Source organism: Mytilus trossulus, chromosome 2 (assembly GCF_036588685.1).
Source record: "Mytilus trossulus isolate FHL-02 chromosome 2, PNRI_Mtr1.1.1.hap1, whole genome shotgun sequence".
NCBI classification, from domain to species: Eukaryota; Metazoa; Mollusca; class Bivalvia; order Mytilida; family Mytilidae; genus Mytilus; species Mytilus trossulus.
In genome coordinates this window covers 28669677-28695782 of record NC_086374.1, presented here as the reverse complement: position 1 = coordinate 28695782, position 26106 = coordinate 28669677, and the positions used below count along the sequence as shown (strand labels likewise).

General features: G+C 32.7%; 1 protein-coding gene across 2 annotated transcripts; it reads right to left on the bottom strand.

Moving 5' to 3' along the window:
* Window positions 1-547: 547 nt before the first annotated feature.
* On the bottom strand, window positions 548-16872 carry LOC134706931 (inhibin beta B chain-like). Of its 2 annotated transcripts, none has more exons than XM_063566302.1 (3): window positions 16735-16872; window positions 2525-2848; window positions 548-1506 (listed from the first exon to the last, which is right to left on the bottom strand). In XM_063566302.1, exons 2-3 carry the CDS (start codon window positions 2832-2834, stop codon window positions 704-706), a joined length of 1113 nt encoding a protein of 370 aa, XP_063422372.1. In that variant the 5' UTR covers window positions 2835-2848; window positions 16735-16872; the 3' UTR covers window positions 548-703. The 2 variants fall into 2 exon arrangements, with proteins under 2 accessions (XP_063422372.1, XP_063422373.1); XM_063566303.1 differs by lacking the exon at window positions 16735-16872 and adding an exon at window positions 10203-10514.
* Between the last annotated feature and the right edge of the window lie 9234 nt (window positions 16873-26106).

Below are 26106 nucleotides of genomic sequence, written 5' to 3'. Positions count from 1 at the left end.
AGATTATGTGTAATGTCTTATCGTTTGTAGTCCAAATAATTATAAAATTGTATTTCAAAACCATAATGCATTAAGTCATGAAAATTGTTTGGACTGGTATTGTGAAAATAATGTTTGCCTTTCTCTGTGATGAGTGTTCTTGTGTGTGTTTGTGCTGTATTTCTGTCACGTAGTGCTGTCATTACAGCGATACTTTTTAACATTGTCATATAACCGTGAGGTTTGGCTAGCCATAAACCAGGTTCAACTCACCCTTTTTTTCTTCAAATGTTCTGTACCAAGTCAGGAATATGGCAGCTGTTATTAAACATTTCGTTTCTATGTATGTTTGCGTTTGTTCTTGTTGCATTTCAATGTTCCTGTTGTTTTGGTTTTTTCATCTGACAGTTTATGTGTTTCCCACGGTTTAAGTTTGTGTTCCGGATTTGTTTTCTCTTAATTGATTTATGATTTTTTTAACAACGGAATACTACTGTTGCCTTTATTTATTCAACTTTCGGACAATTGATCGGACCACTTTAACAAAACATAACAATATTAATTAAAATGTTATCAGATTTATTTTAATTTGCATTCTTTGGAATGGTTTTTGCTTTGTTGCCAAAAACAAGTGTAATTCTGTGGAATTATCTATCTATAAAACTTAAACCTTCTGTGTTTCATAAACAATAAAAGAATAAAAGATTTTAGCACTCTCAACGTCTCATTTCCCACTTATACAGCCACATTCAGTTACAATCATATTAGGGAGAGATGTAAAAATTATATTGCCATTATTATCATAATATACTATCCTTAAATGTGTACTTTTTGTTTCGGAACATGTATGGTTAGTTGTGCATGTGCCTTCACACACGCCCGTTTCAAACGATTTCGGTGCAATAATCCAGTCGGACCACCCGATAGTTTTGAAATCAACTAATAAATTGTCCATGCAACATGCAGAGTTATTTGCACATATTGATGTCTCTCTCTTTGATCGAATATAAGTTTTCACTTTAGTATGTAAAATAAGAAAAGGTCTTGTACGATTTAATCTCCGCTTTCGCCGAGGTCGTTTGATTTTCAGGTCTCTCATTTTATCCCTCGTCTTTTTAGATTTCCTGCGATTTTTCCTTTTCTTTTTATTCCTGCCACCATTGATTAGAATAAGTTGAGCTCTATGATCACAACCAACACAATTTAAATGTAAGTATAAATTTTGATCGTCTCTTTTCATTGCGTTTTCTATAACCTTTGATGGTACGGCCACTTTCAGCCATTTTGTTCTCTTTATTCTGGTTGTCACGGAAGCTACGACTGTACTAGGTTTTCCCTTCGTGTCTAAAGTTGATAGCTTTAAAAATATAGTTCTGACTTTCAATCTTTTACGTCTTCCATTGCTTCCTTTCTTCTTCCGTTTATATTTGATTTTAACCAGAAGGTCAGCACTAGTCACCTCTAGCTGACGACCTTGATTGTCCTGTACAACCTTGAACAGTACAACATTAGCGTCACTCAGGTTTTCTGTAGAAATAATCAAACATTAAAAGTATTTTTGAAAATATACAATAGTTAAAGGATAATTTTGTTATCATTAGATGGAATTTTTAGTCCGTTTCTGTAAACTTTATTTTTTGTTTTGTTCATCATTGACATTTAGTATTTATAAAGACTTTGAAATGTGTTAGCCAACTGCAATGATTGTTGTTGTATACCGATATTCCAAGATGACCATATTTATATATGTGATACCATAAAGAGTCTATCCATCGACTTTTAAAAAGGTGTGATACCTTTTTTTTTTAACTGAAATATTGACACATCTCGTCGACTTACTTGAGCAAGTCTACGGTTGTTACTTGTGGAGCAGGATCTATTTACCCTTCCGGAGCACATGATATCAACTCCGGTGATAGGCTGAGTTCGTGTTAATGAGATTTAAGTGTCCTATGTTGTGTTTTGTGTGTTGGTGTTAGTGTTTCGTGCTTTTTCCGACGTAGTCGGTATAGTTTCGGTTTATGCCCTTTGAACATAAGGACGCTTTACTATGACAAAAGAATACGCATGCTCGAAAATCCTTTCTGTGATTGGACAAAATGCTGTCATGGTGGGTGATTTGGTTGTGTTTGAAAAAAACGTCTCGATAATTATATCGTGATGGAAAGCAAGTGAAAAACTATAAATATTTGAACTAGATCTTACAAAGATTTATATTTTTATTAAAACAATTGTTTCTCCAATAGCTCTTTGCATCCATGACAGCTGTTTATTCGGGACAATTATATAATTTTTAATGTAAACTTTGTTGTACGAACGTACATGACTTTTAGAACACATGTTTTAGAACGGGGTTTTGGTGAATGAGGACCGAGAATACTGAACCAATCATATACTCAAATTTAAAACGTCGGATATCTTTTTTAAAGATAGCTCTTGTTTTTTATCATGTCATTGTCACTCAGTCATTGTCACTCAGTTTGTTTTCGAACTATGAATTTGAATGTTTCTTTGCAATTGATATCTTTATTCTATTTATATTTACCTGGAATCTGTGAATGACTAACAACTTCCTGAATTTCAGCATAGTATTCGCCTCTTGGTTTATTGACATGATTTACATCTTTTTTAATAGGACGACGACCGAATAATTTTCCAGTCACATGTCCTGATGCTATAGGTTTCCCGACGAATGGTCGATCGTTTAGTCCTATCTTATTTAGAATTCTCACTTTTATAGCTGCAAGCTTTTTAAATCTCTCCAAGTCTGTTTGTATGGCAGGAAAAGAACCAAATTGTAGGGTGGATGAAATTGACATAACCATGAATAAGGTATAAAAATATATTGCATCCATTTATGGTGGTTGCCCTGTAATGAATAAAAAGATGTATAATTCAATAATGAAGATTTGAAAGAAAGAAAAAAAACGTAGAAATAGATAACAGACCTAATATACAATTCTGTGTAAGACTGTTTTCTATTATTTCTGTGTCATTTTGGTGTTTTGTGGAGATTTGTCTCATTGGCAATCATACCACATCTGTTTTTATTGTGGCAGATAATCATTTATGATGCTATATTAAGTTTACAACTTTTCAAAGCTAAATTCAAAAGTAAGTCATTTGTGGTAGCTACAAACATAAAGGAAAAATATCTGGATTCATAGAAAATTTAAATACAAATGTTACTTGTTGAGTTCATTCAAATCTTATAATATTTCGGTCAACACAATACCAGATACCGTATAAGATACTCCCTGCTTAGTATATTTGTATGATTTTGATAGGTTAGCGCACGTCGTTATAAAACCCTTAGCACCTGGGTGTTGCTAACCCATATATTCGGCCGCTGCTACCCATTACACCCGGGAACTGCACGCGTATTTTCCTTAGTTCCATGATTGTTTCGTATGGCAGTAAAGTTTCATGTTTCGTGTAAGCTGAGCATATAAATGAATGTTTATTATATACTTGTTAACTAATTAAAAAAAAACTGTGTGCGTGATGCTATGCTCAAAATTCAGATGTAAACTCATTACAACCACAAAGAAGTGCAGATTTCGCACGTGGCAAATTAACACCGGAATTCCAAAGTAAAATCAAAATTAAATAATTATAAAATTTATAAACACTTTCTATTTTGAGAGATAGGAACAAGCTATTTGTATACAACATTTTTTCAATTCGTTAAAATGAACCTCAAAATATATACACAATCCATGCATCTGTTAATTGATACGTTAAATTTAGGTTGATCAGTTTTCTATATTTACCTTTTTAATGACTTCGTTCTCAGAATAAACCTAATTTTAATTCAAAGCAGTTCAATTAAATGCATTTGAAGTGTAATTAAAAGTTGCAAATTAAAAAAAACCAGGCTTTACATGTGTTACAGAGTCGATGTTTTGGGTTTGTTTTTTTTAACCTAAGAGTGAAAAAAGTAATACGGCATTCAGTCTGTTGTGATAGAAAAAAAGGTGTGCTAAGAGGGTACAGAACACTAATTTAAAAGTAATTTTTTTATGCTTCTTATCTCACTGTGACTTTGATACGAAAAAAACGCAGTAAAAGCGCTTTTCTTCGCGTTTACTGTGGAGGTGTGTTGTTTGTGCTTTGTTATGCAAGTGTTAGTGTGGAGGTGTGTTGTTTATGATTTGTTGTTCATGTGTTAGTGTGGAGGTGTGTTGTTTGTGCTTTGTTGTTCGTGTGTTAGTGTGGAGGTGTATTTGGATGTGCTTTGTTATTCATGTGTTAGTGTGGAGGTGTGTTGTTTGTGCTTTGTTGTTCATGTGTTAGTGTGGAGGTGTGTTGTTTGTGCTTTGTTGTCCATGTGCTGATGTGTCATGGATGGACACCACATCTTTGTGGGTTTTTTTAACACTAAAAGTATGGTTTGATACACAATAATACAACGATTGTTATAACTGATATTTCGTTCGAATAATCCATTTTTTAAAATACACATTTGCATCAAACAGCAAAAACTATTTACTTCTACAAGTTGACAAATAAAGAATATAATGACATCACTGTTCATTTGGTCAATGCCTCTGCTGGTTGTGGGTCCCTTAAAGTTCCATTCACTCAGTGCCTCGAACAGATCTAAATATGTTAAACTTTCAACATCTTTCACATAAATTGTATTGAAAATACAAAGTGCTTCTATTGAGAAATGCTTCAAATCTGTAGACAGATATTTAGTGTGAAGATCAATTAGACATGAACGGTGGCATTTATAAATGGCACATATTCATACAGTTTTATATCTCATAAAAACCACAAGACAGGTCAATTTATTTCAAAATTTTCAACTGATTTCTTGGCTACCTAGTATTTAGTATTTTGCGTTAATTTGTATGTTTGATATTTATGATGGTGTTATCATTGATACAGCTCTGACAGACATATCAACACCAATACGCAATGAAAGATAATAATAGCTCAATCTCTGTTTACATAACCTATAACAGTTTGTAAGTCAAGGAAAGTGTCTATTATACCGCTCGTATCTTACCAAAATCAAAATACTTTACATATCTATAAAAATATATCTATATCTTAGAGATTATTTCATGCTGCGCTTTGCATTTTGTTATTTCTAAGCTAAGAATGCGGTGATTTACAGACTATGCAATGCCAACATAAGTATAGAAATTATGCAATTGTGTAGTATAGACAGACGTCTTTATTTAACGTAGGCAAAATCAAAAATAAAAATTGTATCTTTAAGCTGGATGTGACTCGAACCCTTTTTTAAATATGACACTGATGTATTCTATTGTTATTGTATATATTTCTTATAAAATCTATGCGGCAGCTATATATATTGGCAGCATTTTGTAAATATAGCTGTTTCACAAAGCACTCTTAAGTTGGGATTGGTTAATTGGTGATCCTACACAAAACCCTAAAGTCGGAAGGTCTCTTTTTGGGTGATACATAGTTGTACTATATTTATTTTCATATTTTATATTTCGTTTGCTTCCATTGCATTGACTATTTTACACAAATGCAACATATGTTCGTCATAATAAATTCGGCTCGTCAATATGTTAATGCAGTTTCCAAACTTAAAGGTTCGGCCAAATTTAAAGCTATCTTAAAAGACCACATCGCATTCTAAGGTAACCATTGTATATCTATTTTTTGTGGCATCCAGAAGGAGAGTGACAAAAATTACCCTTTTCGTCGGTATTTTATTGACAGAAAAAGTAGAATGACCTAATAAAATTCTCTTTACATTTAATCCTTTTTGATCAATGTATTAGCATTCCTTGACTCTGGTTTGATACCAAATTGACTGTTATCATAATAAAGTACTTATATCTAAAAATTCGCAAACTGCTCTCATCTTAAAAATACATGCCAGTGTTTTAATTATACATGTAGACACCGTGTTCTTGTAATAGACTAATTTATCACATGTATATCTAAAGATGATCAAACAGACGTAGATCATCAAATTATCATCCAGTCAAATAGGTGCAGTGGTTTTACATAACCTGTTAATAAGCTGAAAATTGCTTGTCAAATTCTGTAAATCCACTCTGCTGGTTAAATTCTCCTCAATCAAACAAATAATACAAAATGTCTATCAAAGGCTTAAACAGTTACTTAAAAAAAATCAGTGGGTATAATTATATACGAATAATATGAAATATTGTACCCCCAAAGTGTTCGCTGTTCCACAAAAGAACTCATGAAACATGAAAGATGTTGGATTAAATATTTAGTTTTTGTCATGACAAGAAATGTGCGTAATGTCTGCTACAATACAGAGAAAATTAGTACACATTTCAATTGAGCAGAACTGTAAAGAAATGGAGTAAACACTTAATAAATATAGTTGATCAGTTGTCAGTCGATAGAGGTTTGTTTATGTCAAGTAGAAACCAAAATCAAACTCTTTGAAGAAAAAGGGCTAAGGTTCAGAAACCCAGGACAAACAAAACCAACAAACAACGAGAAAGCTCGGATCAAAAGAACATCGTTTTTATTACTATTCTTTATCTCTGTGTCCAAATTTGGATTTTTTATAACGCGGATCATGATGTTTAAAATGCCATCAACCACTGGTTCTGGTTAGAGTGAAGATTTGGTACGTTGTCGAAAACACATTGAAAACAATTAATGCAGGGTTACATCACCATTGTACAGACGTAAAACAACTAATGCAGGGTTACATCACCATTGTACAGACATAAAACAACTAATACAGTGTTACATCATCATTGTACAGACATAAAACAACTAATACAGTGTTACATCACCATTGTACAGACATAAAACAACTAATGCAGGGTTACATCACCATTGTACAGACATAAAACAACTAATGCAGGGTTACATAATCATTGTACAGACATACTTCTTTGACTATTAATGACGTTAAAATACTAAATCCCTGTGATGTGTTTTAGTCGATTTTACTCTCTGATGCATGATTTTTTACTATTAATTGGTTTTGGCTTTTAACTAGCTGTCAGTAACTGCGAGTACTCTCAAATCGTATTTTCTTGTTAATTCGACCTGTTGATACTGTTTATAATGCTTTTTTGTTATTTTTTATTTATATGGATCTTGTCTGTACACCAGCTTTGATTATTTGTAATATCTTCAATTTTTCACTTAGTCTTACAACATTTGTATAAACTTCAAGATTATAAAAACCGGTTTTTTTCTAAAGTGAACATTGATTGGTTAAATATTTCTCAGTGTGTTTGAATTTGTTTGTTAGCTTTTTGGTCATGAATGTTTTTATCTAATATTTAGTTAACTGTGCATTTGTATTCAGATATCGCAGATCAAATTTATTCGTTTATTGTGTAATCATACGTTTTTTTATTGAGTTAAGTCTGCCAATTGATATTTTATCGTATTATTTTCTATGTTGTGATGTTATGCTATTGTTTCAGAAAAAGGGAGAAGGTTTGGATCCATTAAAACGTTTAATCCCGCTGCAAATGTTTGCACCTGTCCTAAGTCAGGAATCTGATGTACAGTAGTTGTCGTTTGTTTATGTAATATATACGTGTTTCTCGTTTCTCGTTTTGTTTATATAGATTAGACCGTTGGTTTTCCCGTTTGAATGGTTTTACACTATTAATTTTGGGGCCCTTTATAGCTTGTTGTTCGGTGTGAGCCAAGGCTCCGTGTTGAAGGCCGTACTTTAACCTATAATGGTTTACTTTTTATATTGTTATTTGGATGGAGAGTTGTCTCATTGGCACTCACACCACATCTTCCTATATCTAATACAGTGTTACATCACCATTGAACCGACATAAAACAACTAATGCAGGGTTACAACACCATTGTACCGACATAAAACAACTTATGCAGGGTTACATCACCATTGTACAGACATAAAACAACTAATACAGTGTTACATCACCATTGTACAGACATAAAACAACTTATGCAGGGTTACATCACCATTGTACCGAAGTGTTACATCACCATTGTACAGACATAAAACAACTAATGCAGGGTTACATCACCATTGTACCGACAAAAACAAGTAATGCAGGGTTACATCACCATTGTACTGACATTTATAAAGTGAACGTTTATAATTTATGAGGAGTAATGACAGTTAAATTGCTATATCACGGAACAATAAGGAGTAATGACAGTTAAATTGCTATATCACGGAACAATAAGGAGTAATGACAGTTCAATTGCTATATCACGAAACAATATATTACTTATTACATATATTTTATTTTCAGACCATAATGTAATTCCACGAAGACACGATTTAACAATTTTGACGAAGAAAACGCTTTGCTTTTTAGTGTTAATTAAATGATCTGCTAATCAGTAAAAGAAAAGGCAATGCATCTCATTCATATTCAAGTATGCTTAATTATGTTAAAGAAGTATATAAAGGTTGCAATATTGCAGTCAAATCTTTTTTTTTTTAAAGTCATATAGTGTCGTTTTAACTGCAAACACATGCATTCACTTAATAGCAAACAAAATGAGCATTTCCACATTTATAAACCCTAACAAACGGAAACAAAAGAAACACAAGATTGTTGTGTTGGTTGTATATTCCGACATGCTTCACAGGCCGTAAGGTACATCAGTTGTTCATTTCCTAAGTTTTCATTTAATCGTTTTCATAAAGTGTTGTACGATAACATTGGTTGTTTTGGACATGAACCAATTATTTACTTTTTACCTAGAAATGCAAACAATTGTTAAACAAGTATAAAGGTAGATATACAAATATGTGGTATGAGTATCAATGCGACAACAGTTCTCAATCCAAGTAACAATTAATAAGACTAAAGCATTATATATCTAGGTACGGTCTTCAACATAGAACTTTGGCTCACACCAGGTGTTTACCTCACTCAATGTTAAATCAATTTTTCAGGGAAAGAATGAAAACATGTGAAACAGTATGACATAACCAGATGGAGCATTGTGTCGTAATACAAAATGGAAGGAGGTGTAGTTTTTTAGCAAACCGGCACGAACATTTCATATATGTAATAGAAAAACAACGAGTACATGTGGTTTCCATCCATGACTCAAAATCAGTACATCCACCACTAAACAAAACACACACAAAAAAGTAAATTAAAGCGCTTTTAACTACTTGACATTTAAAAGACATGTCGCGTCAAACAGCAAGTAGAACACCAAGAGACATGAAATTGTGTCACATAGTGTCATAGCCAGATGAAGATTGGTGCCAAATATCAAGAAGCTATGACATTTTGTTGCTGTGAAATATTTAATGCAGCAGAAATCTGCTTCAGAGTGGCTCAACTATAATACTGAGTCTGTAATGTATGGTACTCAACAATAACATACACAGGCTTTAGATATATATGGTACACAATATGACATGGATTTAAGGTATACGTTTGGGAATAACTAAGCATCAGTAAAATTTTGTTGTACAAAATTTGACTTTGATCTATATCGAAATATTGAGCTGAAAAAAGTGCTGACAGGTGATTTTCTTTGTATGACCTTTAGCAGGTTAACATAAGGCCAACAATTAATTGTATGGCACAAGGTAAATAAAAATAGATATGATGTGGTATGAGTGCCAATGAGACAACTTTCCCTCCAAGTCAAAATTTGTAAAATTAAACCATTATACTAGGTCAAAGTATGGTCTTCAACACGAAACCTTGACTCACCCCGAACAGCAAGCTGTAAATGGCCGAGTTATTTGGTTTCAATGTTTCAGTGACCCATTAATTATCCATGGCCGAATTAATTGGCATTAATATTTAAGCAACCCAATAGTCAGCCTTGACCTTGTCATGGGACACCGTTTTCCAGGTTTTGATAAGAACATTTTGGGGCGTCAGACAAAAATAGTATATATCAGTCGAAATATACTTGCTAGAATTCCCTTTCTATTATTTCTCTTTTACTAATTTATATGTTTACTGATAAGTACCAACTTACTGATTGCCCTTGGAGAAAGTCCCTTCCTCCTGCAGATGTCAGTATAATTGTAATATCCTAGTTATAGCAGTAGCATTATTAAAAATTTAGGGAAAAAAAGAAGAAAAAACATAATTAGAAAGGGATATGTAGCAAGTCTACAGTCGGAACTATCTGAGCTCACTTTGTCTGAGTTTTAAAACGGAATCATTTGCAAGATTACTGACTTTTAAATTGACAATCTAAACCTCCTTGCGTACAAATGTATGGATCATGCTGTTTTAATAATAAAAACTGAAAGAACGTACCTGTTAGCAGATTGCATGTATAGAAGTCCTCAGGTAAATTTAAACTATCTTTTTGTCACAATTGCCTGCTGTTGTATTGTTTAAAGCATCTAATTAAGACAGTCTTGTCGGAACTAATTCTGTTGGTGCTGTTGTATAGTTACGTCAGATTTAAGTTCTGTGTGAACGTGTTATATCTATTTAAAGGCATTAAGTGATGATAAAATTTCAAAACTGCCACTTAAGTATAACATTGGCAATAATCTGCATTTTTGAAATGCCCGTGGTGAAATTAAAGCTTTCTGGCAGTCTCCAGATGCAAAGTTACTAATTATTACACTTGTTTATATTCTTTCTCTCTTAGTAAGTGATTATGACTTGTTAATACTGTGATTCATTATCCACACCGATTGGTTAACAGCGTTTTGTCATAAATGTTCTGTTGGGGATTGTAAAACTTTTTAATATGCTTTTTTGCTGTTTAAGTTAGTATTTTTCACTTATTCATACCGTACTCCTGTAAAACTTAAGCACGAAGTACAAAAAAGTCATGTACTGAATCACATTATAACATTCATATAATTATAAAACAATTACAACATTGTTGATTCAAAGATTTGAACTGCTATGAAGATAAGAAAGTTGGAAGACCTATCTTGTGACTGGCAAGCATATAGGCAATTACACTGGATTTTACCTTTTCATTTTGAATAATGATGGTAAACTCTGAAAGATTTTAATTTTGATACGAATAAAAATCGGAAATAGTTAATCTACCATAAGACGATATAGGTAATTGTCTAGTTAAGTTGTAAAAACGTTGCCACGGAAGCGCTTTATTTTAAAACTGAGCACAGGTTCAATGCTTGTTCACCAATATAAAATTTGGAAAACCCTTAACTTGGTCCTAGCTAAGTTAATTGTCACTAAAACATGGAAACCCATTAACTCGGTCATAGCTCAGTAATGGGTCACTGAACCATATTAACCAATTAACACGGGCATAGTTAAGTAATGGGTCACTAAAACATGCACATCCATAAACAGGATAATAGCTGAGTAATGGGTCACTGAAACATGGACATCCATTTATATGGCAATAGATAAGTAAATGGGTTACTGATCATGAACCATGGAAACCAAGTAACTTGGTCGTAATGGGTTGCCAAAACATAAACATATGTTACTCAGGTACTGTTACGCAGTTGTAATTATTAGTACACTTATTCAATAACGCGTTAAAACATAACCCTCCGAAGCAAAGTAAGAGTCTTTGCCGTTTTTTTGAAAACCCACTAAAGAGATACAGGAAGATGTGGTGTCAATATAGGCCAATGCACGGCTTTCAATACGGAGCCTTGGCTCACCCGAACACCAATTAAAGTCATGTCTTCAGTGCTTGCAAAGTAATAACACGAAAATCTCTTAACAAGATACTAGATAAGTAATGGGCCACTAGCGAATGCAAAATCATTGCATCGATGGTTAAAAAAGTAACGGGTCAATTAAAAATGGAAAAGCCCGAACTTGGTCATATCTTAATAAAGCCGTAAGTTTTCTCGTATGACTTCTTTTACATGGTCATTTCGGTGCATTTAATAGATGACTTTGTGCGGTATGGGATTTGCTCATTGTTGAAGGCCGAACGGTGACCTATAGTTATTAATTTTTGTGTCATTTTGGTCTCTTGTGGAGAGTTGTCTCATTGGCAATCATACCACATCATCTTCTTTTATAAGTAATAGATCAGATCTAACCTCATAATTCACGAGAAGATGGATACTTTTAACGCAATCATAGTCAAGTACCATGAAAACCCCTAACTTAGGTTAAAAAATTAGTAGTGAGTCGGTAAAATACTAAAAACCATTACATCGGCGTAAGAAAAATGTCACCAAAACTTGTGACGTGGTCAAATTCCAAAATCAGCTCTTCGCGAAGAAATACGATGGGTCGGAAACGACTTCTCCGGGCGATAGAACGTGATTATTAGACTCTGAATAAAGGCGATTTCTGGAATACACTTTTGTAATTACTTAGCTGTGACCTTTTGTTACATAGATTGCTGATTGGTTCAAGAATTGAACTTCAACATTTTATATCTTTTACTCTCCTTAGTGAAAGATGAAAGGTTTATTTAAAACAATAAGATTATGCATGCAGATATGAATTCCAAGAATCTTTTTGAAATCTCAGTAAAAGTTCCAGAAGTGCATTTTTGTACGTAATGCAATGTATTTATGGGAAATAGATATAAACGATGCTGAATAAACAATTCTTTAAAACCTAATCAATGACGAGGACAGCGTTCCAACGTTTATTGCACTTGACTATTATATCACATGCAGTTTTAAATTGTTTAAAGAGAGTACTTAAAATTACTCTAACGCATTAGTGAGTGCTTGCTTCAAATTGAGTGTTTGTCCTATTTGGCATATTCTATAGACATGCAGTTTATACATATATTGTAAGTTGGTATTCGTTCCAGACACTTATTACAGCATGTGTATTTGATGAATGCGTAGAGAAGGTGTTAATAGCTGGCAGGCTAATGCTTGTTACTTGTCAAACATCTTTGTCATGACAAACCGATTAAAATAACTACTGGATGTCATGATCGCTACATTATATTTTGATATAGGTACCAGTCTTGTATTACAACTCCAGTTTCCGGTGCAAAACATGGAGGGTAACAAAATAGTGCTTTTTTCAGAATTTTTTTCTGAACTAAATTTTTTCGGTTTGATTATAGGTTTATGCTGAATTGAAATATATATATATAGACTTTTAAAAAATCTTGAAGAAAAAAAATGTTTTGACTTTCTATTCTCCGTGGCATGACCCACTTTTTTTTTCGATTAAATCACAATTTCGCATTAGTACATACATGATATGAACATGATTTTTTTTCTATGTAGCTTTTTTTATTTATTTTTTTTATTTTCAAAGATCAGCTGTTTTGCATGTAAGCCTATGTCAGTCAATTACAAGACTGCAACCTATAATCCAATTCTATTCGCTTAGAAAAATACATTCTCTCACGATCTACTGCATGTCAAAACCAATTCAAATTAATATAATTATTATTATTTTTATGTGCGTTCTTCGTTTCATAATTCTCTCGCTAGTACAACCTCGATTGTTCCATTTGTATCTTCCGCCTTTTGTTTTACACACAAAGACACATGCAGTAAGACACAAATATTTGAATGTACAATTTAGTGTTTCGTTAATAGTAGTAACATTTTTTATTATTTAGTTCTGTTGGTAGAGTTTTTGTAAACGTTTTCCCCAATGAATTATTAATAAAACACCCAGGTGCGGATCCAGCCATTTTTAGAACAGGGTTCCCAACGCAGGATAAAGGGGGGTTACAACTATTTGTCCCCATTCAAATGCATTGATCGTCCAAAAAGTGAGACCAATCCCCGGCCCCCCTCTGGATCCGCCACTGTGCACCCCAGCTGCAAACGATTTCTAGTGATAGCAATCGTTTAAATGTTAGAGATCCCTGTAGTGAAATCGATTTACTCCATATAAGTTCCAACGGAACATCACCTCCAAAAAATAAACAATGAGCAATAATAAAGTAAAGTCTTCATCGTATTTGTGATCTTCGTAAAATTACTTTTTATAAGTTTATCAACATAATTCCCGCTTTTTAAAGAAAGATTATTTTTTTAGCACCCGTCTGCACCGAGCTTTGCATTTAGAACAAAAAAGGGCATTCATCCCAGTTAACTAAAAGTCTTTTAGTTAGAATGTGTGCGATCCTTTGTTCTATTTGATAGGATATGCTATTTTATGCATAGCCACTTGGGCGATATGAAGCAGTAGCAGTATGCGGAATGTTCTAAAAATAATTCTTGCTATAATAACAGGGGAAATATTTATTTTTTTTAATATAAAAACCCGAGTCTATAATTTAGTTTTAAGATTATTGAACTATCTATAAATAGTTTAGATATAACCTACATCACATGTGAGGAGATAAGGCCTCACATATTATGTCTGATAACAAATAATAATATTATTGTTCTTACGTATTTTATCAGAAAATAGTTTTTCAGATATAGAAAATAAATATAAAGTGAGTTTATTGACGTTCAAATATCTCATTAGTCTGTTATAAACACGAGAGGGAAAATAAACTGAGTGAGGTCTGGTGGTCCACAGAGAATGCATATATATCATGGAAAACGATCTTAATATAAAATATTATAGTATATGACTCAGAAACATTAAAATAAAAACCACAAAATAGTTCATTTTGACACAGGGAATAGATTATTTTCAATTGCTGAACTTGGAACGACGCACACGACTTTTACTTGAAATTAGAAATTGGAATGCTTTTCTAAAGTGCTGTATGGCCTTGCTGGTTGTCTATTGCACTACTATGGATTCATTGAAAATACATCATTTTGTTTAGAGCAGTTTAATTAGAGCATTCTTTATCACTTTTACATAACTTGACCTTTTAACGGCCACTTAAACAGAAGAGCATAATTTATTCTACTCGCGAAATAAAAGTACAACCTTGAATTTCATTATTTCTGTCTTCTAGAAATAGAATGAAGTGAAATGTTCGTTGTAGAGAAACCATTCATTATTTTATTTTAGAAAAAAACTCTTTTGGTTGATGGTTATAGGTGAATTGATGTTGGTTTTGATATGTACAAACACATAAGATGTTTGAATCTAAAAAGATTTGCTTTTGACAGTTGATTACAACGTTAAACTGTCTGATTAGAAAGCTCAGAAAGATATTCCAAAGATAATAAATCCGTAATTCAAGATTACGTACCTAAAATTGCAGTTCCAACATTAGTTTCTGAATTTGACATTTATTATTCATTCGTAATTCAATGTATCTAAAAGTATCAGTTAAAAGACACAAGGTCGTTTTTTTTTTTCTTTCTTTCACTGTTTATGACTTTTTAAACACTAAAACCATTGAATGTTGGATGTGCACTGATTGATAATTTAGTCTAAGATACATGATTTTTCATTACTTGTTATTTGTTTTGAGCTAGCTGTCAGTCAATTCGAGAACTCTTAGATCTGTTCTTATTGTCTTATTGTTGTTTGGGATGTAAAAGTACCCAGCCACGTCTACTCTGTGTCTTTATTTGATGTATTTCTTTTTATATCCATCTGATTATCGCAAGTTAAGCCTTTTTCAACTAATTTCTAATGTTGTACTGTTACACCAATATCCTAGGTGATGAGGAGGGTTGGGATACCGCTAACATGTTTAACCCCGCCCCATTCTGTATGTACGTGTCTGTCCCAAGTCAGGAGCCTGTAGTTCGTTGGTTGTCGTTTGTTGTTCTGTTACATACAATTATTTGTTTTTGTTAATTTTTTATGACATAAATTATGCCTTTAGTTTTTCTCGTTTGAATTGTTTTATATTTTGAAGAAAAAAAATATATTTGTGATTTCAGGCCCTTTTATTGCTGTGTTATTGACTTTGGTCATTGTTGAAGGTAGTACGGTGACCTACAATTATTAATTTCTGTGTCATTTATTCTCTAGTGACGAGTTCTCTGATTGACAATTATTTCACATCTTCTTTTTTACGGGATAATTAAGTATATCTTTTGTAAGCAGCAACCCTTTACAGCCGATTGCATTGAGTGTGTAGGCAAAGGTTATATCTGACCGAGGCTAAAGAACTACGGGTACGGTCAAGGAAAAAGTTTGGAGATGCATTTAGTGGGCCTTTCAAGACTGGGATGAAGAGTTGTCTCATTGCCAAATATTCCTATATCTATTCACCTGTAATTACCTGTAATTTACCTGTAAAAAAAATCGGCGCAAATGCAAAACGCCGCTTAAGTTACTGGTACGACATGTTAAAATGACAGATTTTGATTGGTTAATGCAAGTGAGTTATTTTACTCTAACCCATGACTAACATTCTATAAATTACCCATTACGGATACGCTTCATCAAGATTGTACTTATTAAATACTTATATACTTATAGTTGTTATGCACAAGAGACCATAGTTTATTATATTGTATCTGAATTTAAAAGCCAGTAACGACAGGACAGTAAAGCTAATAGCATGCCAATATTTTATGGGGTAAACATAACAATCATATCTCGGTGCGGCATGCGGTTACTAATGCGAGACAAGAATCAAAAAGTTCTAAATCACCCCGCGTCTAAAACAGACACTCGCATGAATATTATACTAAAACACAACTCCAAAATAAAGAAACTAGGTGTCAATGGCAGTCAATAATCTAGCGCTCGACATGTATACCAGTAAACTTTTATTTATTATATACAATCGGAAAGTATCAATGGATTCTTTTAAAAAATCGCGTTTTATCTCCTTCAAGTGAAATAATACCGCAACCTAAAATAAAATATATTTTAACATTTGAATACACATTTCTAATGCCAATAATATTACCAATGCAATATTTATAGCATTGCATTGGATAATAATACTAACTGATGTTCCTGTGTTTTCATTGGTATTGTATTATGAACATCAAACTAAGACAAATATTGTATAAACACAAACAATACTCACTTTCTTGAGACTATAATACTATACTATTCCATAAGTCTGCACCTTCAGCACTTAGGATGGAGTAAAGTGCTTCGTTGCTGATTCCTCTACTAAAAAGAACGCGGCAGTGTAAGTTGAGTGTTTTCTATCTTGACGAGGTATTACGTATTCTAGTAGATAATGTTTTGCAGTAGCAAGTCAATGATTTATAATGATAGCTCCCGAAATTTTTATAGGAACAATAAATTTATTTATATTTTTTTTAAAGTCTAGACTGTTTATTGCTTATACACGATATTTTTTCCAAACATTTCAATTATTTCAATTTATTCCTTCTTCTTTGTGCATTTATGAGTGCAGAAAGATCCAAAGCACTGAATTCTTACTTGTAACGATATACAAATTCGAGATGTAGCAATTTTTAGAGCGAATAAAATGCTTATTAAAAATAAATAAGACTATTTTTTTTATTAATTGAATGGCGACAATTGATCTTCAAATATAAACCATGATCTACATGTCCATTATATGAATGAAATAAATAAATGAACTATTAAAAAAATCTAGTGTATGCCCCACCTACGATAGTACAGGGGCATTATGTTTTCTGGTCTGTGCGTCCGTTCGTCCCGCTTCAGGTTAAATCTTTTGGTCAAGGTAGTTTTTGATGAAGTTGAAGTCCAATCAACTTGAAACTCAGTACACATGTGCCCAATAATATGATATTTCTAATTTAAATGCCAAATTAGTGTTTTGACCCCAATTTCACGCTCTACTGAAAATAGAAAATGATAGTGCAAATTTCAGGAAAAAGTTTTTGATCAAGGTAGTTTTTGATGAAGTTGAAGTCCAATCAACTTGAAACTTAGTATATATGTTCCCTGTGATATGATCTTTCTGTATATATGTTCCCTGTGATATGATCTTTCTGTATATATGTTCCCTGTGATATGATCTTTCTGTATATATGTTCCCTGTGATATGATCTTTCTAATCTAAATGTCAAATAAGAGTTTTTACCCCAAGTTCACGGTCCGCTAAACACAGAAATTGATAGTGCGAGTGGGCAACCGTGTACTATGGACACATTCTTTTTTAAATAAAGCTACGTATTACAGTACAAGGAGAATTAGGTTTGAGTGATGTAATCTCAACAAGACAGGACGGGACAACAGAAACTAATTCCTTCATGTAATATTGATCCGAAACAAATAAATAAGAAACGTTATAATTGAAGACTCCAGTTCAGTAATTAAAAAGCAGTGACTCAAAGTTGGTACAGTGTACCTTTAGGTGTGCTTTCTATGTTCTTCCGAAACCTTTTATGAAATCTTCTCTAAAGCTACGGACCTAGCAACGATACAAATAGACAGAGTGATGATGTAAGGGTGGTTTACAAAATTACAAATTGTCTTCTTTTTCATGAAATCAACCTATTGCTACTATTGATTTTTTTTCGATTTTTCCCACTGAAACAAAAATGTCAACAAAATGTTATAAATGATGATTGTAAGACCCTTTAAGAAGATTTGTTAGTTCCGGTTGGCAATGCTGCCACATACCATGCTATAAATGTTAATTGTAAGACCATTTGAGAAGATTTGATATTTTCGGGTGGCAATGATGCCACATATTAGTAGGTATTTGAAATCGTATTTGTCTCAGAAATTACATAGTTGGTCTGAAACAAAATACTGTAGCATTTAGAATTTACAATAGTTTTAAATAAAATTATTTCATTTTGTTAAAATCTACACAGGGGTTCTCAAACTATAAGCCGTACCATTTCCCCAAACTTCTTGAAGTGAATGAAAATTGGTTTAAACCACGAAACTTGTAGAACCCTGATAAAGTAAGCATCTCTTTCCAAATCACCAACTGAATACTTTTGTTGCCATCCATTTCGAATACTTGGTATATTGAAAACATTGATATTCTGGTTAATTAGGTTTTGAACCTTTTTTCCGTTAATGATTTGGAAAGGCTGCGCAAAATGTGGAAAAATAAATGCTTTCAAACAATACCCTTTTTATAATTTTATCTATATTTTGTATATAGGTACAATTATTTTTTAGTTCTAATGCCGGTCGGCGAAGAAAAAAATCCATTTTCTACACATATAGCACCAGGAAGACGGTAAATATCTGTAATATTTCACATTTTATTCATTACAAATAAACAATTATATATATAGATGTTCAAAAGTACTTAACATACCGATAAGACGAAGGTCATCTGATAGTGAAGAATTTCCCATAGGTTACTCTGTATACTTATTTAAATTTTCTAGATTATAAACAGACTACAAAAAGCAAAGGAAAATGAAGATGCATAGGGGAGCAATCAAAAGTCAAAACTTGAAAAAAGACAGACACTGAAAAATAGAAATATGATGTAACGACAAAAAAAATCGTCATTAAACACTACTATTAAAACTGAAGATTGACATATACCATCACAGCTGGGATTGAATGAAAGTGCTCGTGAATGGTTAGCAATGTCTATTTCAGTTGAAGCACGCGTCTTGTAATATATGACAATTTTCGGGTTAAGTCACGTTTGGTTACAATCATGATCGAAGGAAAGATGGCGTGATTGTAGCAATAACAAACGGCATTCAATCATGGTCATCTCTCATCTAGATATTTCAAATAATCAACAAAATCATGATGAAGTCCGTTAAAGTTTCAAAGGAACTCATGCATATCATTTCAAAACTTGTCAAAAAAGTACAGTCATGAAATGCAAGCCCTAGAATACTATTCTAATAATATAGTTTTTTGGGATATATGTATACACTGCATAAGCTGGTACTTAATGGGTGAAATCAGTTCCTATGTTGACGATTCGTTTGTATAAAACAAACTTGGTCTTATTCTTTCAATTCTGTCTATTAGTTTAGAATTAAGAATACTGCTGGTCTTTTGTTTTCTTTGTACGAGAAGAGGGACTTACAAAAATGTATTGCATATATACTCTAATAGATTTTTAGAAATTCCAATATATCATTCCTGTTGCCCCTAGAGTCGACAGTTTCATAGAATTGGTAACTATGAAGCTCGGTTTTAATTGCCAATGGAATAAATGTTAGTATTTAAAATACACATAGGTCGAATGGAACAATTTATATAGAAGAGTAAGCTATAACACTGTTTGTAAGAAGACTTCTGTAATTTGAGTATCAAGTAGAGTGAAAGAAAATCATGCTTCATTTTCGGTTTATAGATTTTATTTGCACACAAAAACAATACTGTTTGAAGATTTGTCTTTAACATCATTTTGAATATGGAATTTTTAATGAACGTTTACACATATTGTTACAGATGTTGAATTTCATACACAAAAGGGATATATTCCATTGTCAATATCAATATTTTGAAGAGTATAAGTACCTATTTCAAGCCTTACGTACATTTTGCCAGTTTCGTGCACCTACATACTTACATAGAAAATACTTATAAGTAATGTTTCACCATAGATATAAGAGGATGTGGTATAAGTGCCAATGAGAAAACTCTCCATACAACTCACAATTTGTAAACTTAAGGTAAAACATTAAAGGTCAAAGTACGGCCATCAACGCAGAGCCTTGGCTCACACCAAACAGCAAGCTGTAAAAGACCACACAACTGACTTGTTTAAAACCATTCAATGTTTGCAAATACCATTACTTATATAAAACATTGCACAAAAATGTGACTGTTTATGAACACACGAAAGTTTGTAGCAACATTCAACTAAAATGCTAAAACCATTATTTTTCGATTTGACAATAAAGAAAGTTATAGCAGTATTGGGATTATCTTTGGCCGTTTAGTGCAGTTGAGGTTTGAAATGGTTTTCATGTAGGATTTAAGAACTTGAAATAAGTACGTTCGGTCTTCAGAAATCACGAAGAAATAAAATATTGATGTGGTAAATGGCAAACTCGTGATTCATGTGGTATTGTCTCTATTGTATTTGTTATTAATACTACGGATACATAATTTATTACATGTATCAACTTACAAATGATATAGAATTATCCAACTTAAAGGGATTTCTAAATGGCAATTATATATAGCACAGGTTCAAAGTAAGACGACTAAAAATGTAAGACAAGCCAATGTATAACTATTTTTGAGCAAAATAACACCAAAAGGACTTAAACACAACACTAAACCCGGCGATCAAACTTAGTTTACATGTTTTTAAATTCTTCATACAGTACAAAATATATTGACCGTGCTGGTCCCTTGTGGGTAGTCACGGTGGTTTAACACCCCGCAGTAGTAGTCTTGTTTCATGTTTTGTTATCAGTGCAGTAGAGTTTCCGAAATGCCAATAAGTCATCAAACTGTTAAAACAATAACAAAAATACCGAACCAAATCCTGGAATATTCAGAACAGAAAGTCCCTAATGAAATAGCAAATTCAAAAGCTTATCAAACACATGAAACGAATTTGTATAATATCGTTTAATGTTGATTTATCTGAATAAATATTGTTTAAACCAAACGAAAAGATAATAACTGTCATATTTCCGACTTAGTACAGAATTTCTTTTGTACAAAATGGAGTATTAAACCTGAATTTATAGACCGTGTTGAAGACCTTATTTTGACCTATATGGTTCTATTACAAATTGGGATTTGGATGCAGAGTTGTCTCATTGGCACTCTTCAGTCGGAAACCAGGTTGAAATAGAACAAAAGAATCGAAGCTCTCTATTAGAGAATTGTATTGTTTACTATAGTGAAATTTTTTTTAAAAGTTAATAGAAATAAACAAAACTGCAATTTTCTTCTCAATTACGAGGTGTTTTATTTCAAAAACACCATTTGCATAAGTTTTCAATTTATCTAGTACATAGTTAAGCAGAACAATTAGATATCAAGTCGACGACATGGGTATCTTTCAAGTTGGATGACAAAAATGCATAACCTCCGATTTTTTTGAAAAAATTACCACGGACGGAAAAGATATCAATCTATTAGTTCAGTAATTTTCGTGTCTGCCCTTCCATTATGTGACTGAAGAAAAAATTCCAAAAAATAGGTAACAATTGTATCGAAAAGAGAAAATCGAGTGCACCTTTTTATGTTAGGGCGTGTTTGAGTTGAGTATTTTGTCTTGATATCGTTCAAAGTAAGATTATTTCATACATCGTCTCGCTTCAGATTCTATCATTTTTATATATTAAAGCTACAGGTTGACTTTATTACACAAAAAAATAACAGTACTAAAAGATGAAATATATGGGTCAAGTGAAATACCTATCTAATGAGTCACAAAAACAGGGAAGGTGTGTTCGAATAGCTATTTTTTTACTGAAAGTACTTGACGACAGTCTTACAAGTTGGATGATGAAAATGCATATCTTCGAAAAATTCTAATTTTTTGTGTGTGATAACTAGGGTTTATAGTCTTCAACCACTAAAAAAATCTAGTCTGCCCTTCCACGAAATATTTAATTAGATTTTTTTTAAATGTTTATGATTTTTTGAAAATTCCACCTAACAACCGATCAGACAATAGTTTTAAGTTGAATCAATGCAGACAAGATCATTAACTGATGCTCATTAGCTAGTTGATACATTTGTCTTTTAAAATATAACTGACATATAAGGATCGTATTGGTGCAATGTGGATAAATTTATCGGTTTCCAAGAGCAAAATTGGTAGCGCGTCATCGCTACAATGGCTTCCATTTTTACGATTGTGAAAATGAACTGGCGTAATGGGGAGATAATTTTGACGAAGTAGGATCCTGACTGTCTTTAAATACCAAATCTTATTAAATCTACTCAGACTGTCTCATAACTGTAGGATAGTCATAAAAAGCCAGTTAAAAGTCGTTCAATTTTGGTCAATATATATCAAAGGCCCATAATAAAGGTAGATAGGTTTAGCCAATTAGTTTGTGCGCTACATTCAAGTATGAAAATATGAAATATTGAGAAAGACTGACACATAGCCGAGAAAGGGGAAACCTACAAAGGTTAGAAAGTACTTTGTGTATACACAGACATATGACCTTGCCATTCAGACAGGTTATTGTACGAATATAATTAGACTAATCTAAGCACATGCATGAATTTAGCAGTAGACAATATTGACACAACTGCAAACAACATATGAACATGTTATTAATATAATAATTAACTGAATAAATCAACTGGTGTGCATCAAGGACAAATATTTTACTGATAACTCTCTGACCTAGGACAGAGAATCAGCTCTCATTCTAAGCGAAGCATTAGTTATCATTTCTAAAGTGTGCTTTTATATTGGTCAACTAAACATAAATCTTTCCATATAAAACATAAACGGTTATCATGTCATTGGTCTTGCTAACACTGTTTTCAAAATAGAATACAGTCACTCTTGTGATGTTTTAGTGATTTATTTTTCTGAACTTTGTTTCTTGTACCATATCTAACATATTCTATTTTTGTTATTTAAAAAAAATTGCTCTCAAAGGGGTCTACTTCATTATTAAAATAAATAACTTCATTATGCAACATCCTTGAAATATTTTGACGTGCAAATTTACACGTGATTATTTTAGAGACCAACTGTGTTTCATATTCGCATTAACCTGGATTTTGGGACATTAGTTTAATCTAATTAATTATGTTCAGAAATCTTTAGGAATATGGGGCAAAACAGATAAAAAGATGTTTCGAGTCAACGACTTTTAGTCCGCTGATCTACATAGGTTACTCTTCGCTTAACTATGATGCATGGAGATAAGATAGGGTTTTTTTGATTGAAAAAATATATGTGAAATGTCAGATTTCAAATAAAAGTCTCTAGTATCATTAGCAAGTTAGAATTATTGTCAGATGCATTTGTAGTCATTAGCAGAAAATGCTCGATGTTAAGGAAATTTACTACATACAAAAAGTATTCGGTATAGTTATCTAAATACCGGTCTATACAATGTAACAAAAACTCATGATAGGTAAGTCGTCGTAACGATGTACATGTTTGATATTGGCTAGTGCGTCATCAATATTTTAAGTTGAAACATGTAATAAATTGACTTGTGCCGTTCAATGGAAAATGTATACCTGTCTAGTATGTCTATAATACAACGTTCAATATATTCTTGGCTATGATCTGTATAAAGGAGGGGTGAAAGAAACCAAAGGGATAGTCAAACTCATAGATCGAAAATAAACTGACAACGCCATGGCTTAAAAAGAAAAAAACAATCAGACAAATAATAGTACACAAGTCACAACATAAAAAACTAAAGACTAAGCAACACGAACTCCACTAAAAACTTGAGGTGATCTCAGGTGCTCCAGAAGGGTAAGTAGATCCTGCTCCACACGTGGCACCCGTCGTGTTGCTTATGTTATTACAAATCCGGTTAATAGTCTAATTCGGTAGGTCACATTCGTGAAACGGGAATGGGGATTGTAGTTCCGACATAAGGAACCTTTTAACATAAAGTATAATTATACAAATGTAAATCTGGCTAAACATTTGTTAATACAATGTGAGAAGAAAAATCATGATACTGCTCAACTCAAATTCAAAACGGAAAGTCCCCAATCAAATGTCAAAATCAAAAGCTCAAACACATTAAACAACTCATATTCCTGACCAAGTACATGCATTTTATTATGTAGAAAATAGTTGATTAAAAGATTATAGCTAGCCAAACCTCTCTCTTGTATGACAGTCGCATCAATTTCCACTATCTTAACAACGATGTCTGAACAAAACAAACAGTCATATATAGGAAAAATGTCAACATTGTGTTATAATCTTGATCACTAAAAAAAACAAATATGTAACAAAGAATCACAGAAAGGCATTTTATAGTCAAAGCACATTAGAAAGTATGAAAGACAACAATACAAAAATTTTCAATACATGTAGCACTAAAATGGGTTGTATAAGAACAGAGCAACGTCATTTGTAACAAAGAAACATAATTAGGCACACGGACAATGCACACTAGCAAAAATAAAAGACAAGAGCACAACACTTATCATAGAACCAAAATATATTGACGGGATGTATAAGTACAAAGCCCCGTCATCAAAGAAACACAAAAAGCCATATAGACAAAGCACATTAGCAAAATTGAAAGTTATAAAACAATAACACAATAACGGGATGTATAGGTGCAGAGTCACGTCAAACGGGTATCTCCAAAAACAGACTGAGCAGTAACAGCAATATGCATAAAGACACTTACGAATACTTTAACACGTTATTAACGTCAGTACACAGAATCCATACTTCAAGATGTGAAGTTGATACGGATTATTTATCAATGATGCCTTGGTACCTTCCGATGAACTTTTTTTTAGAAAACGGACGAGACGTTTTTTGACATGATCTGGCCAATCAACTTTTTGGTGACGTTTTATAAAGTCTGACTAGGAGCTGCAAACTCTTGAATACCGAGTTTGGTAATGTAGGGATAGGGAAAATTAATAATTACACATTTAAAATCGTCTCGAATCGTCATAGATTCTGGTTCTGGGATGACTGTGGATGTCAAAGTCGTCGAGGTATAAGTCTATAAATGGAGGAAGCCGTGCCTGTTTCCTTAGTTTCTAGTTATGGGGGTATATTAATGGAACCCAATCAGAACAGTTCGGAATGTTAATGGAAAGAACATACTCAATATATCTGAATGTGAAATTAAAGAACCTAGCTTTAATACAATATGTATTATGCAAATTTGTTTGCAAGTCGCCAAAACAATGAGAAAAATGTAAACTAATATACAACTTTTAGTTACATATTATTAATTTTCCTTTTTGAATGATGATGTTCCTTTGGTACCACATTACGGTGTTTATATTTTTATAACTCGTTCGCTATGTCCGTGTACGTTGTGACGTTTTTGATTTTAACGAACGTAATCCAGATATTTTAAATGGTAAATTATCAAATCAGGGATTTCATTACCACAGATTACCTAAAACCTTATATAATTTCTTCCAAAGATATAAAGATTTAGTTTTGAAGTTGGATTGTAAAAATTGCTTAAAACAGGGTAGAAACTTGTTTCCCAATCCACTATAAATAAATATGTTTAAACTAAATTAAACAGGATAGAACATGTTCATCTCCACATGGTTACGTTTTACCGTGCCTGGAAATTTAGAAACGATCCTGTCGATAGCCGTATCTTGGAACTGCACAATGTCACGTATTTTCTCTGTTTATAACGTCTTTATACTAAACCAATTGGATGTTGGATGTGCACTGATTGATAATTTAATCTTAGATGCATGATTTTTTTTCTAAAGTTGCTATTAGCATTGAACTAATTGCGAGGACTCTCAGATCTGTGCGTAATGTCTTTTTAGTGTTGCTATGTACAAGTACCTAGCCGTAAATGTAGTAGTTCTATTTATCCATCTGACGACATACGCCTCT

What these genes read in the sequence shown, in the direction of transcription:
- LOC134706931 (XM_063566302.1), bottom strand. Translation starts at nt 2,834, where the DNA reads ATGGATGCAATATATTTTTATACCTTATTCATGGTTATGTCAATTTCA. An exon ending in TAGTCATTCACAGATTCCAG is followed by an intron (nt 1,507 to 2,524) that starts GTAAATATAAAT and finishes TTATTTCTACAG; the next exon opens with AAAACCTGAGTGACGCTAAT.